The 14,701-nt window shown below is 45.4% G+C and overlaps 2 protein-coding genes across 2 annotated transcripts in view; one reads left to right on the top strand and one right to left on the bottom strand.

Annotated features, from left to right (window-relative positions):
* Positions 1-14,701, bottom strand: part of LOC139550094 (piezo-type mechanosensitive ion channel component 2) — a 224,814-nt gene that overhangs the window by 204,100 nt on the left and 6,013 nt on the right. The window lies entirely within an intron of this gene.
* LOC139550089 (general transcription factor II-I repeat domain-containing protein 2B-like) lies at positions 8,274-10,829 on the top strand. The gene is made up of 2 exons (XM_071360715.1): positions 8,274-10,215; positions 10,343-10,829. The coding sequence occupies exons 1-2, from the start codon at positions 8,399-8,401 to the stop codon at positions 10,347-10,349; spliced, it is 1,824 nt and encodes a 607-aa protein (XP_071216816.1). The 5' UTR covers positions 8,274-8,398; the 3' UTR covers positions 10,350-10,829.

Below are 14,701 nucleotides of genomic sequence, written 5' to 3'. Positions count from 1 at the left end.
TATTGACTAACAGTGAGAGGGATGATTAAACTAGTGTTACATGAACCAAGCTATTGACTCACAGTGAGAGGGATGTTTAAACTAGTGTTACAGGAACCAAGCTATTGACTCACAGTGAGAGGGATGTTTAAACTAGTGTTACATGAACCAAGCTATTGACTGACAGTGAGAGGGATGATTAAACTAGTGTTACAGGAACCAAGCTATTGACTCACAGTGAGAGGGATGTTTAAACTAGTGTTACATGAACCAAGCTATTGACTAACAATGAGAGGGATGATTAAACTAGTGTTACAGGAACCAAGCTATTGACTCACAGTGAGAGGGATGATTAAACTAGTGTTACATGAACCAAGCTATTGACTAACAATGAGAGGGATGATTAAACTAGTGTTACATGAACCAAGCTATTGACTGACAGTGAGAGGGATGATTAAACTAGTGTTACATGAACCAAGCTATTGACTCACAGTGAGAGGGATGAGTAAACTAGTGTTACATGAACCAAGCTATTGACTCACAGTGAGAGGGATGATTAAACTAGTGTTACATGAACCAAGCTATTGACTCACAGTGAGAGGGATGATTAAACTAGTGTTACAGGAACCAAGCTATTGACTCACAGTGAGAGGGATGATTATACTAGTGTTACAGGAACCAAGCTATTGACTCACAGTGAGAGGGATGTTTAAACTAGTGTTACAGGAACCAAGCTATTGACTAACAGTGAGAGGGATGTTTAAACTAGTGTTACAGGAACCAAGCTATTGACTAACAGTGAGAGGGTTGTTTAAACTAGTGTTGTTATGGTGTAACCCTGTCATTCACACATACACAGGGCTGTGACAGTGTGTTGTTTACAGTGTAATATAAATATTAGATAACGCTTACCCAGACACACTTGGCTAAACTGATGTGAAAGAAACGCTATAACCCCCAGCCACATCCACTGGTGGAAAAAGTACTACATTGTCATACTTGACTAAAAGTGTAAATCATTTCAAAATCTTTATATTAAACCAGACAGCACCATTTTCTTTTTTTATTGACGGATCGCCAGGGGCACACTCCAGCAATCAGACATCATTTACAAACGATGCATTTGTGTTTAGTGAGTCCTCCAGATCAGAGCCAGTAGGGATGACCAGGGATGTTCTCTGTTTAGTGAGTCCTCCTGATCAGAGGCAGTAGGGATGACCAGGGATGTTCTCTGTTTAGTGAGTCCTCCTGATCAGAGGCAGTAGGGAAGACCAGGGATGTTCTCTGTTTAGTGAGTCCTCCAGATCAGAGGCAGTAGGGATGACCAGGGATGTTCTCTGTTTAGTGAGTCCACAAGATCAGAGGCAGTAGAGATGACCAGGGATGTTCTCTATTAAGTGAGTTCTCCAGATCAGAGGCAGTAGGGATGACCAGGGATGTTCTCTGTTTAGTGAGTCCTCCAGATCAGAGGCAGTAGGGATTACCAGGGATGTTCTCTGTTTAGTGAGTCCTCCTGATCAGAGGCAGTAGGGATGACCAGGGATGTTCTCTGTTTAGTGAGTCCACCAGATCAGAGGCAGTAGGGATGACCAAGGATGTTCTCTGTTTAGTGAGTCCACCAGATCAGAGGCTAGAAGGGATGACCAGGGATGTTCTCTGTTTAGTGAGTCCTCCAGATCAGAGGCAGTAGGGATGACCAGGGATGTTCTCTGTTTAGTGAGTCCTCCAGATCAGAGGCAGTAGGGATGACCAGGGATGTTCTCTGTTTAGTGAGTCCTCCAGATCAGAGGCAGTAGGGATGACCAGGGATGTTCTCTGTTTAGTGAGTCCACCAGATCAGAGGCAGTGGGGATGACCAGGGATGTTCTCTGTTTAGTGAGTCCACAAGATCAGAGGCAGTGGGGATGACCAGGGATGTTCTCTTGATAAATGTGTGAATTGGAAAATATTCCTGTCAAAATGTAACTTTTGGGTGCCGGCGAAAATGTATGTAAAGTAAAAAAGTACATTCTTTTATTTCAGAATGTAGGTTAGTAAAAGTAAAAGTTTCCAAACATATAAATAGTAATGTAATGTATAGATATATTTTTACTGAAGTACTTTACGCCACTGCCCAAACACCAATACATTAGCATACTTTATATACTGTCACACACGCACTCATCACATGGTATTCAATACATCAGTTGAGGCCACGCAACCTACGTTGAGGCCACGCAACCTACGTTGAGGCCACGTAACCTATGTTGAGGCCACGTAACCTATGTTGAGGCCACGCAACCTACGTTGAGGCCACGTAACCTACGTTGAGGCCACGTAACCTACGTTGAGGCCACGCAACCCGACTTACAGTCATGCTCGCAATACATTTTTATGTACCGGTGGACCCGGGAATCAAACCAACTGAGCTATGACGTAATAACTATTGTGTTTCACATGATGGACTTCCAGAAACAGCCACACAAAGAGACTGCAAAGCAACCTTACAACCTTGAATCGAGTATGGAATAGAACTCAACCTGATTTAGACAGCCAGTCTAACTAACATAAAGGTCCTAATAACAGATACAGAGATCCAAGCTCTGGGCTGGGCTGACGGGGACAGACAGAGATAACAGAGAGAATTGAAGACCCACTAACCTGTCAGCCTATAATAGAAACCCTTATACCAGTACATCACTACAGAGAAGAGATTTACTAGTTGAATAAACTCTTTGTCTCCTCTACAGCAGATACAATGGTGTAAGAGAAAGGGAGAGGCAGTAGAGGAAGGTACTGGAAGCAAATTATAGGAAGTTAGCCATGCTCTCAGTGGTGCTGCTCTCAGTGGTGCTGCTCTCAGTGGTGCTGCTCTCAGTGGGTTAAACCCCCATAGTGGTGCTGCTCTCAGTGGGTTAAACCCCCATAGTGGTGCTGCTCTCAGTGGGTTAAACCCCCATAGTGGTGCTGCTCTCAGTGGGTTAAACCCCCATAGTGGTGCTGCTCACAGTGGGTTAAACCCTCATAGTGGTGCTGCTCACAGTGGGTTAAACCCCCATAGTGGTGCTGCTCTCAGTGGGTTAAACCCCCATAGTGGTGCTGCTCTCAGTGGGTTAAACCCCCATAGTGGGCCTGCTCTCAGTGGTGCCGCTCTCAGTGGTGCTGCTCTCAGTGGTTAAACCCTCGTAGTTGTGCTGCTCTCAGTGTGTTAAACCCCCATAGTGGTGCTGCTCACAGTGGGTTAAAACCCCATAGTGGGCCTGCTCTCAGTGGTTAAACCCTCATTGTGGTGCTGCTCTCAGTGGGTTAAACCCCCATAGTGGGCCTGCTCTCAGTGGTGCTGCTCACAGTGGTTAAACCCCCATAGTGGTGCTGCTCTCAGTGGGTTAAACCCTCATAGTGGTGCTGTTCTCAGTGGTTAAACCCCCATAGTGGTGCTGCTCTCAGTGGGTTAAACCCTCATAGTGGTGCTGTTCTCAGTGGTTAAACCCTCATAGTGGTGCTGCTCTCAGTGGGTTAAACCCTCATAGTGGTGCTGCTCTCAGTGGGTTAAACCCTCATAGTGGTGCTGCTCTCAGTGGTTAAACCCTCATAGTGGTGCTGCTCTCAGTGGGTTAAACCCTCTCAGTGGTGCTGCTCTCAGTGGGTTAAACCCTCATAGTGGTGCTGCTCTCAGTGGGTTAAACCCTCATAGTGGCCCTGCTCACAGTGGTTAAACCCCCATAGTGGTGCTACTCTCAGTGGGTTAAACCCTCATAGTGGTGCTGCTCTCAGTGGGTTAAACCCCCATAGTGGGCCTGCTCTCAGTGGTTAAACCCTCATAGTGGGCCTGCTCTCAGTGGGTTAAACCCCCATAGTGGGCCTGCTCTCAGTGGTTAAACCCTCATAGTGGGCCTGCTCTCAGTGGGTTAAACCCTCATAGTGGTGCTGCTCTCAGTGGGTTAAACCCTCATAGTGGTGCTGCTCTCAGTGGGTTAAACCCCCATAGTGGGCCTGCTCTCAGTGGTTAAACCCTCATAGTGGGCCTGCTCTCAGTGGGTTAAACCCTCATAGTGGTGCTGCTCTCAGTGGGTTAAACCCTCATAGTGGTGCTGCTCTCAGTGTGTTAAACCCCCATAGTGGGCCTGCTCTCAGTGGTGCCGCTCTCAGTGGGTTAAACCCCCATAGTGGGCCTGCTCTCAGTGGTGCTGCTCTCAGTGGTGGTCCTCGTAGTGGTGCTGCTCTCAGTGGTGCTGCTCACAGTGGTTAAACCCTCATAGTGGTGCTGCTCTCAGTGGGTTAAACCCTCATAGTGGGCCTGCTCTCAGTGGTGCCGCTCTCAGTGGGTTAAACCCTCATAGTGGTGCTGTTCTCAGTGGGTTAAACCCCCATAGTGGCCCTGCTCTCAGTGGGTTAAACCCTCATAGTGGGCCTGCTCTCAGTGGGTTAAACCCTCATAGTGGTGCTGTTCTCAGTGGGTTAAACCCCCATAGTGGGCCTGCTCTCAGTGGTGCTGCTCTCAGTGGTGGTCCTCGTAGTGGTGCTGCTCTCAGTGGTGCCGCTCTCAGTGGGTTAAACCCCCATAGTGGTGGTCACACAGGCTGGACAGATGGATATAGATATGGATAGCAAATACTTTCTCTTGACAGTGAGAGAGGAGTGAGTGTGAGAGAGAGAGAGAGAGAGAGAGAGAGAGAGAGAGAGAGAGAGAGAGAGAGAGAGAGAGAGAGAGAGAGAGAGAGAGAGAGAGAGAGAGAGAGAGAGAGAGAGAGAGAGTAACACAATTAGACCCAACCATATCATGAGAAAACAAAAAGATAATTGCTTGACACATTGAAAAGAATTAACAAAAAAACAGCGCAAACTAGAATGCTATTTGGCCCTAAACAGAGAGTACACAGTGGCAGAATACCTGACCACTGTGACGTACCCAAACTTAAGGAAAGCTTTGACTATGTACAGACTCAGTGAGCATAGCCTTGCTATTGAGAAAGGCCGCCCTAGGCAGACATGGCTCTCAAGAGAAGAAAGGCTATGGTGCACACTGCCCACAAAATGAGGTGGAAACTGAGCTGCACTTCCTAACCTCCTGCCCAATGTATGACCATATTAGAGAGACATATTTCCCTCAGATTACACAGATCCACAAAGAATTTGAAAACAAACTCACTTTTGACAAACTCCCATTTCTATTGGGTGAAATACCACAGTGTGCCATCACAGCAGCAAGATTTGTAACCTGTTGCCACAAGAAAAGGGCAACCAGGGAAGAACAAACACCATTGTAAATGAACCCATATTTATGTTGATTTTCCCTTTGTACTTTAACCATGTGTACATCGTTACAACACTGTATATAGACATAATATGACATTTGAAATGTCTTTATTCTTTTGGAACTTCTGTGACTGTAATGTTTACTGTTCATTTTCATTGTTTATTTCACTTTTGTTTACAATCTACTTCACTTGCTTTGGCAATGTCAACATATGATTCCCATGCCAATAAAGTGCTGGGCAGATGGATATAGATATGGATAGCAAATGCTTTCTCTTGACAATGAGAGAGGAGAGAGAGAGAGAGAGAGAGAGAGAGAGAGAGAGAGAGAGAGAGAGAGAGAGAGAGAGAGAGAGAGAGAGAGAGAGAGAGAGAGAGAGAGAGAGAGAGAGAGAGAGAGAGAGAGAGAGAGAGAGAGAGAGAGAGAGAGAGAGACAGACAGACAGACAGACAGACAGACATATACACAGACAGACAGACAGACAGACAGACAGACAGACAGACAGACAGACAGACAGACAGACAGACAGACAGACAGACAGACAGACAGGCAGGCAGGCAGGCAGGCAGTGAGAGAGGTAGAGAATCCTGTGGTCTGACAGTGTGTGTGGTATTGGGGACTGTGTCACTGTGTCACTGTGTCCACACTGCTCCATTCAGCCCTCTGTTTGCTCTCCTACAGGTGCTGTCAGATGGGCAACAGGAAACAGTCGCCATGTAACGTCACAGGGCCAGACACCTCTCTCGACCTATTCTCTACTTCTCTCTCTATCTCTCTCTATCTCTTCTCTACCTCTCTCTACCTCTCTCTCTACCTCTCTCGACCTATTCTCTACCTCTCTCTACCTCTCTCGACCTATTCTCTACCTCTCTCTACCTCTCTCTACCTCTCTCTCTACCTCTCTCGACCTATTCTCTACCTCTCTCTACCTCTCTCTCTACCTCTCTCTACCTCTCTCTACCTCTCTCTCTACCTCTCTCGACCTATTCTCTACCTCTCTACCTCTCTCTACCTCTCTCTCTACCTCTCTCTACCTCTCTCGACCTATTCTCTACCTCTCTCTCTACCTCTCTCGACCTATTCTCTACCTCTCTCTACCTCTCTCTACCTCTCTCTACCTCTCTCTACCTCTCTCTACCTCTCTCTCTACCTCTCTCTACCTCTCTCTCTACCTCTCTCTACCTCTCTCTACCTCTCTCTATCTCTCTCTTCCTCTCTCTACCCCTCTCTACCTCTCTCTCTACCTCTCTCTCTACCTCTCTCTCTACCTCTCTCAATTCAATTCAATTTCAATTCAATTCAAGGGGCTTTATTGGCATGGGAAACATGTGTTAACATTGCCAAAGCAAGTGAGGTAGATATTATACAAAAGTGAAATAAACAATACAAATTAACAGTAAACATTACACATACAGAAGTTTCAAAACAATAAAGACATTACAAATGTTATATTATATATACACAGTGTTGTAACAATGTACAAATGGTTAAAGCACACAAGTTAAAATAAATAAGCATAAATATGGGTTGTATTTACAATGGTGTTTGTTCTTCACTGGTTGCCCTTTTCTTGTGGCAACAGGTCACAAATCTTGCTGCTGTGATGGCACACTGTGGAATTTCTCCGAGTAGATATGGGAGTTTATCAAAATTGGATTTGTTTTCAAATTCTTTGTGGATCTGTGTAATCTGAGGGAAATATGTCTCTCTAATATGGTCATACATTGGGCAGGAGGTTAGGAAGTGCAGCTCAGTTTCCACCTCATTTTGTGGGCAGTGTGCACATAGCCTGTCTTCTCTTGAGAGCCATGTCTGCCTACGGCGGCCTTTCTCAATAGCAAGGCTATGCTCACTGAGTCTGTACATAGTCAAAGCTTTCCTTAAGTTTGGGTCAGTCACAGTGGTCAGGTATTCTGCCACTGTGTACTCTCTGTTTAGGGCCAAATAGCATTCTAGTTTGCTCTGTTTTTTTGTTAATTCTTTCCAATGTGTCAAGTAATTATCTTTTTGTTTTCTCATGATTTGGTTGGGTCTAATTGTGCTGTTGTCCTGGGGCTCTGTGGGGTGTGTTTGTGTTTGTGAACAGAGCCCTAGGACCAGCTTGCTTAGGGGACTCTTCTCCAGGTTCATCTCTCTGTAGGTGATGGCTTTGTTATGGAAGGTTTGGGAATCGCTTCCTTTTAGGTGTTTGTAGAATTTAACGGCTCTTTTCTGGATTTTGATAATTAGTGGGTATAGGCCTAATTCTGCTCTGCATGCATTATTTGGTGTTCTACGTTGTACACGGAGGATATTTTTGCAGAATTCTGCATGCAGAGTCTCAATTTGGTGTTTGTCCCATTTTGTGAAATCTTGGTTGGTGAGCGGACCCCAGACCTCACAACCATAAAGGGCAATGGGCTCTATGACTGATTCAAGTATTTTTAGCCAGATCCTAATTGGTATGTTGAAATTTATGTTCCTTTTGATGGCATAGAAGGCCCTTCTTGCCTTGTCTCTCAGATCGTTCACAGCTTTGTGGAAGTTACCTGTGGTGCTGATGTTTAGGCCGAGGTATGTATAGTTTTTTGTGTGCTCTAGGGCAACGGTGTCTAGATGGAATTTGTGGTCCTGGTGACTGGACCTTTTTTGGAACACCATTATTTTGGTCTTACTGAGATTTACTGTCAGGGCCCAGGTCTGACAGAATCTGTGCAGAAGATCTAGGTGCTGCTGTAGGCCCTCCTTGGTTGGTGACAGAAGCACCAGATCATCAGCAAACAGTAGACATTTGACTTCGGATTCTAGTAGGGTGAGACCGGGTGCTGCAGACTGTTCTAGTGCCCGCGCCAATTCGTTGATATATATGTTGAAGAGGGTGGGGCTTAAGCTGCATCCCTGTCTCACCCCACGACCCTGTGTGAAGAAATGTGTGTGTTTTTTGCCAATTTTAACCGCACACTTGTTGTTTGTGTACATCACATGTGTCAAACTCAAGGCCCGCGGGCCAGATGTGGCCCGCCAGGTCATTTTATGTGGCCCGCGAGAGCTTAAAAGTTTTGAGTGTCTAAAAATAAATACCAAAAAATAAATTAAGAGCGTGCTTTGACCAAAAACTACATTCCCACAATGCCTTTCGACTACGCTAGCCACGGCAGTGTCCATGCCAACGAGTGGAATTGAGATATAAATAATGATCCCAAAATGTCCAGAAAGAGAAAAGTTGATGCAGACGGAAGACTGTTTCAAGAAAGATGGGAAGGCGAATACTTGTTTGCGCTTCAAGGAGAAAGACCGGTATGTCTTTTGTGTTACGAGGCGGTGTCGGTTGTCAAAGAGTACAATCTGCGTCGACATTTTGACACCAAACACGGAGCTAAGTACGCTAAAGCTAGCCTTCAAGAAAAGCAACAAATTGCCCAAGAATTAAAAGGCAAACTGCGGTTGCAGCAGAGTTTGTTCATGAAATCCACAGCCAAAAACGAGGCCGTGGTGAAAGCTAGCTTCATTGTGGCTGAAGAAATCGCCCACGCTTCCAAGTCTTTTTCAGAGGGAGCGTTTTTGAAGCAGTGCATGCTGAAGGTCTGTGAGCAGGTGTGTCCCGACCAGTTACAGACTTTTAAAAATGTCAGTTTATCAAGAAACACCATCGTCGACCGAGTGAAGGAACTAGCAGAAAATCTTACAACACAGCTGGCCGAGGAGACACGCAGCTACACAGCTTTTTCATTAGCTGTTGATGAAAGCACAGATAACACGGACACAGCGCAGTTATCAATTTTTATTAGAGGCGTAAAGTCGGACCTCTCTATCACTGAGGAGCTGTTGGATGTGGCTGCAATGCATGGGACCACGACGGGACAGAACATTTTTGATGCGGTAGAGAAGTCCGTAAGTAAAAATGCATTGCAGTGGGAAAACTTGGTAGGATTAACTACAGACGGTGCACCGGCAATGTGTGGAGGAAAAGTGGGCTTGGTTGGACTAATGAAGGGGAAAATGCAAAAAATGAACTGTCACACGCCTTTGATAACGTATCATTGCATTATCCATCAAGAAGCTTTGTGTGGGAAGGTGCTGGGGATGGAGGACATTGTGACCACAGTCATGAAAACAGTGAACTTCATTCGGGCGCGTGGCCTGAATCACCGTCAGTTCCAGCAGTTTTTGCTGGAGATGGGCTCGGAACACGGGGATGTGCTGTACCATACAGAAGTGCGGTGGCTGAGTAGGAGCAAAGTCCTCAAGCGATTTTTCGAGCTCAGGAAAGACATTGCTCTTTTTATGCAGAGTAAAGGAAAACTCATGTCTGAACTATCAGATCCAAAGTGGATGTGTGACTTTGCTGTGTTGTGTGACATAACCGACCATCTCGCCCAGCTGAATCAGAAGCTGCAGGGACGCAAACAAGTCATCACGCAGATGTCCGACACGATCACGGCTTTCCAGCGTAAATTGGACTTATGGATGTGGCAAGTGAAACAGGACAATCTTGTTCACTTTCCTGTTTGTCAGAGCATGTCAGCCTCATTTCCCGAGACTTTTTCATGTGCTCAGTTGGCTACCAAACTGAGCTGGTTAAAGACTGAGTTTGATCGGCGCTTCTCTGACTTCAGAGCACAACAGTCTGGCTTTGACATCTTTGCCAATCCTTTCACCACCGATGTCTGCACTGCACCCCAACACCTTCAGATGGAGCTAATTGAGCTTCAAAGCGACAGTGGCCTGAGAGCAAAGTTTCAGGATGCTACAATCCAGGACTTTTACCGTCTGCTGCCTCCTGGTTTGATGCCACAGCTTCGACTTCATGCTGCCCGTGTTCTGTCCATGTTTGGGAGCACCTATCTGTGCGAACAGTTTTTTTCCATAATGAATCTGAACAAAAACAAGCACAGATCACGCCTCACGGATGACAACCTCCATGCTGTTCTACGCATTGCCTCAGCACAGGACCTAAAACCAGACATTGACACACTGGTAACGGGAAAACGGTGTCAGACATCTGGTCAGAAAACACACAGGCAAGCATTTTTTTTTTTAACTTAATTAAAATATAATAAAATGTAATTCAACCAAGAAGAAGAACAGTTAAACTGTGTGCAATTTAATGATTGTGCTTGCATTTTGTTTTGTGTTTATCATTTTCAGAACATGATCAATCGATAGTAGAGAGAGAATCCACTTGGTGTGTTCAAGGACAGGCAGCATCTCCTCATCAAAGACTAACCGAAAAACTTGACCAATATAGTTGTGAACTGAGTCAACTTTTATTTTGGTATTTTTAGTTGATTACATATTATTTATGTGTAGCTGCTGTAGTAATTATTTAATGTTTGCAGGTTTATGTGTGTATGCAGACAAATTGTTGTCATCAAACCATCAGTTGGGTGCACGGCTGTGTGCAGCCTTTTTTTGTAAAATGCTACATGTGTCATACATGTTCTTTGCAGCTAAGTTTTATGTTATTTTTCTTTATTCACTTGGACAGTTTGATCCTTCATTAATGGAGTTATGTGGGTTTTCATAAGCTGACAAAATTTAAAAGGATTTATGTTAGAGCTACAAGCAAACATATATTTTCTATGCAACTGTAATTGTCACTTGAATAAGTTATAATAAATAATGAGTTATTTAACATTAAGGAGGAGTTACATTTATTTTACATTACATTCGATTACATTTATAAGTTACATCTGGCCCTTTGAGGACAGCCATTATGCTGATGTGGCCCTCGGTGAAAATGAGTTTGACACCCCTGGTGTACATGGATTTTATAATGTCGTATGTTTTACCCCCAACACCACTTTCCATCAATTTGTATAGCAGACCCTCATGCCAAATTGAGTCGAAAGCTTTTTTGAAATCAACAAAGCATGAGAAGACTTTGCCTTTGTTTTGGTTTGTTTGGTTGTCAATTAGGGTGTGTAGGGTGAATACATGGTCTGTTGTACGGTAATTTGGTAAAAAGCCAATTTGACATTTGCTCAGTACATTGTTTTCATTGAGGAAATGTACGAGTCTGCTGTTAATGATAATGGAGAGGATTTTCCCAAGGTTACTGTTGACGCATATTCCACGGTAGTTATTGGGGTCAAATTTGTCTCCACTTTTGTGGATTGGGGTGATCAGTCCTTGGTTCCAAATATTGGGGAAGATGCCAGAGCTAAGGACGATGTTAAAGAGTTTTAGTATAGCCAATTGGAATTTGTTGTCTGTATATTTGATCATTTCATTAAGGATACCATCAACACCACAGGCCTTTTTGGGTTGGAGGGTTTTTATTTTGTCCTATAACTCATTCAAGGTAATTGGAGAATCCAGTGGGTTCTGGTAGTCTTTAATAGTTGATTCTAGGATTTGTATTTGATCATGTATATGTTTTTGTTCTTTATTCTTTGTTATAGAGCCAAAAAGATTGGAGAAGTGGTTTACCCATACATCTCCATTTTGGATAGATAATTCTTCGTGTTGTTGTTTGTTTAGTGTTTTCCAATTTTCCCAGAATTGGTTAGAGTCTATGGAGTCTTCAATTACATTGAGCTGATTTCTGACGTGCTGTTCCTTCTTTTTCCGTAGTGTATTTCTGTATTGTTTTAGTGATTCACCATAGTGAAGGCGTAGACTCAGGTTTTCCGGGTCTCTATGTTTTTGGTTGGACAGGTTCCTCAATTTATTTCTTAGATTTTTGCATTCTTTATCAAACCATTTGTCATTGTTGTTCATTTTCTTCGGTTTTCTATTTGAGATTTTTAGATTTGATAGGGAAGCTGAGAGGTCAAATATACTGTTAAGATTTTCTACTGCCAAGTTTACACCTTCACTATTGCAGTGGAACATTTTACCCAGGAAGTTGTCTAAAAGGGATTGAATTTGCTGTTGCCTAATTGTTTTTTGGTAGGTTTCCAAACTGCATTCCTTCCATCTATAGCATTTCTTAATGTTACTCAGTTCCTTTGGCTTTGATGCCTCATGATTGAGTATTGCTCTGTTCAAGTAGACTGTGATTTTGCTGTGGTCTGATAGGGGTGTCAGTGGGCTGACTGTGAACGCTCTGAGAGACTCTGGGTTGAGGTCAGTGATAAAGTAGTCTACAGTGCTACTGCCAAGAGATGAGCTATAGGTGAACCTACCATAGGAGTCCCCTCGAAGCCTACCATTGACTATGTACATACCCAGCGTACGACAGAGCTGCAGGAGTTGTGACCCGTTTTTGTTGGTTATGTTGTCATAGTTGTGCCTAGGGGGGCATATGGGGGAGGGAATGCTGTCACCTGCAGGCAGGTGTTTGTCCCCCTGTGTGCTGAGGGTGTCAGGTTCTTGTCCAGTTCTGGCATTTAGGTCGCCACAGACTAATACATGTCCCTGGGCCTGGAAATGATTGATTTCCCCCTCCAGGATGGAGAAGCTGTCTTTATTAAAGTATGGGGATTCTAGTGGGGGGATATAGGTAGCACACAGGAGGACATTTTTCTCTGTTAAGATAATTTCCTTTTGAATTTCTAGCCAAATGTAAAATGTTCCTGTTTTGATTAATTTAATGGAGTGAGTTAGGTCTGCTCTATACCAAATTAGCATTCCCCCTGAGTCCCTTCCCTGTTTCACACCTGGTAGTTTGGTGGATGGGACTACCAGCTCTCTGTAACCTAGAGGGCAACCAGTGGGTCCGTCTCCGCTATACCATGTTTCTTGCAGGATGACAATGTCTGCATTACCGATTTCTTTGGTGAAGTCCGTGTTCCTGCTCTTTAGGCCAAAGGCAGATGACCTCAGGCCTTGGATATTCCAGGATGATATAGTGAAGGCTTTTTGTTCCATAAAGTGTCCAATGTTGTTGGCCGTGTGGTTTGGCCTCAGGCCAGTAAGTGTGAGCAGAGCCTGCTGAGCATCTGGTACATGCCGTTGGCTTGGGCAAGTGTAAGAGTGGGGGTTGGGCCTGTTTGCCCGCTCACTACCTGGGCGTATGTGTGACTTCCATGTTGATGCCCTCTTTGCGGGGGTGGGGTGCATGGGGTGGGCAGGAGTGGCATAGGTCTGATCTGAGGGGGCCTAAATGGGGTGTGGGCATGGTTGATGTGGGGGGGTGTTGATTGGTTGGGGTGGGGGTGTGGATGTGTCTGGGGGTGCTGTGGTCTGGATGTAAGTCCTCTTGGCGTGGGTCCTCTATGTGTAGGTCCACGGGGGGGTCCTGCAGGTCTTGGAGGGTGTCTCGCTGGTCTGGGTGGGGTGTCTATTGATCTGTTGCTCCTGTGTGAAGTGTTGGGGCTGCGTTTGAGAGCGATGTCCTTTAGAGTCCGGACAAAGGTGGGCACTGCTGCCTTATAGAGGTGGACCTGGTCATAGAGGCTGTTCAAGTCCAGGGTGGAGTGGTGGGCCAGGAAAACATTTGGTTTTGAGGCACAGTCACGGGAAATGCTTGCGTTTACCCGCTGTATTGTAGCAGGGTGGAAGTCTTTTCGTGGTAGCAGGGTGGAGATAACCACTTGTGCATTGGGGAAAGTAGAAGAAGCTTTTTCAATCACTCCCTTCAGTGCTGTGGCCACCCTTTCCTGCTTTGCTCTCAGGTCGTTTGTGCCTGTGTGTATTATTATGTGGCTAGGTGAGCCTAGTTTGTCCTCAGACAGAAGGTCTAGGGCGCGCTGGGTGTTTGGACACCAGAGTTTAGACACACTGTGTTTGGGAAAAAGTTTTTTTTCTTCTATATATTTCCCATTTGAGTCCATAAGGAGAACAATCTGTGTCTTGTGTTTGTTCTCAGTGGGTGTGGGGGGGTTGTCAGGAGGGCTATCAGGGTGGCTGACAAGGGGGGTGCTCAGGGGGGGTGAGAGCTGCTGGGCTTGGGGTTTTTCTTTTGTCTGTTCTGCTGTGATGTTGACTCTATGGTCAGGGTCTGGTGTGGACTGTTCTGCTGTGGTGTCGAGACTTTTGTCCGGTGCTGAGGTGGGCTGTTCTGCTGGCGTCTCTGTGGGGATGGCCACCTCCCTAGTGGGTTGTTCTCTGTCACATGCCATCCCCCTCAACCTCTCCTCCAGCAGTCTGATCCTCTCCTCCATCCCCCTCTCCCTCTCCTCCAGCAGTCTGATCCTCTCCTCTAGTGCTTTGTTCTGCTCCTGCTTCTGCTCTTTCTCCTGTTGAAGTTGTCTCACCACTGTCCAGAGTGCAGATATGTCTCTCTCCACCTCCAGCTCTCCTGGTCTGGTTAAGGGGTTGTTGTGCTGGACTGTTGTCTGGGTCTGTGCTGACTGGAGTGTAATCACCTGCTGTTCCAGCTCCACCTGCCTTACCTCCAGCTGGGTGAATTTATCCTTCATTTCAATGAGGGAGAAGTGCTCTGTACTGGGAGGTTGACTGTCTGCTGAGGGTTGCTCGTCTGTGGGGTTATATGATGAGGAGGTCTGGTCTGACCCACTTGGGGTGGGGGTATCTTTATCAAGGGAGAGCTTCTCCTGCTGGGCTAATTCTTTGATTAGGTGAAAGTCCAGCTGAAACTGTTTGGGGTTGCCCTGTACC

Source organism: Salvelinus alpinus, chromosome 23 (assembly GCF_045679555.1).
Source record: "Salvelinus alpinus chromosome 23, SLU_Salpinus.1, whole genome shotgun sequence".
Classification (NCBI taxonomy): Eukaryota; Metazoa; Chordata; class Actinopteri; order Salmoniformes; family Salmonidae; genus Salvelinus; species Salvelinus alpinus.
The sequence above is the reverse complement of the archived record's forward strand: the minus strand, read 5'-3'. Positions and strand labels throughout refer to the sequence as shown.

What these genes read in the sequence shown, in the direction of transcription:
- LOC139550089 (XM_071360715.1), top strand. Translation starts at nt 8,399, where the DNA reads ATGTCCAGAAAGAGAAAAGTTGATGCAGACGGAAGACTGTTTCAAGAA.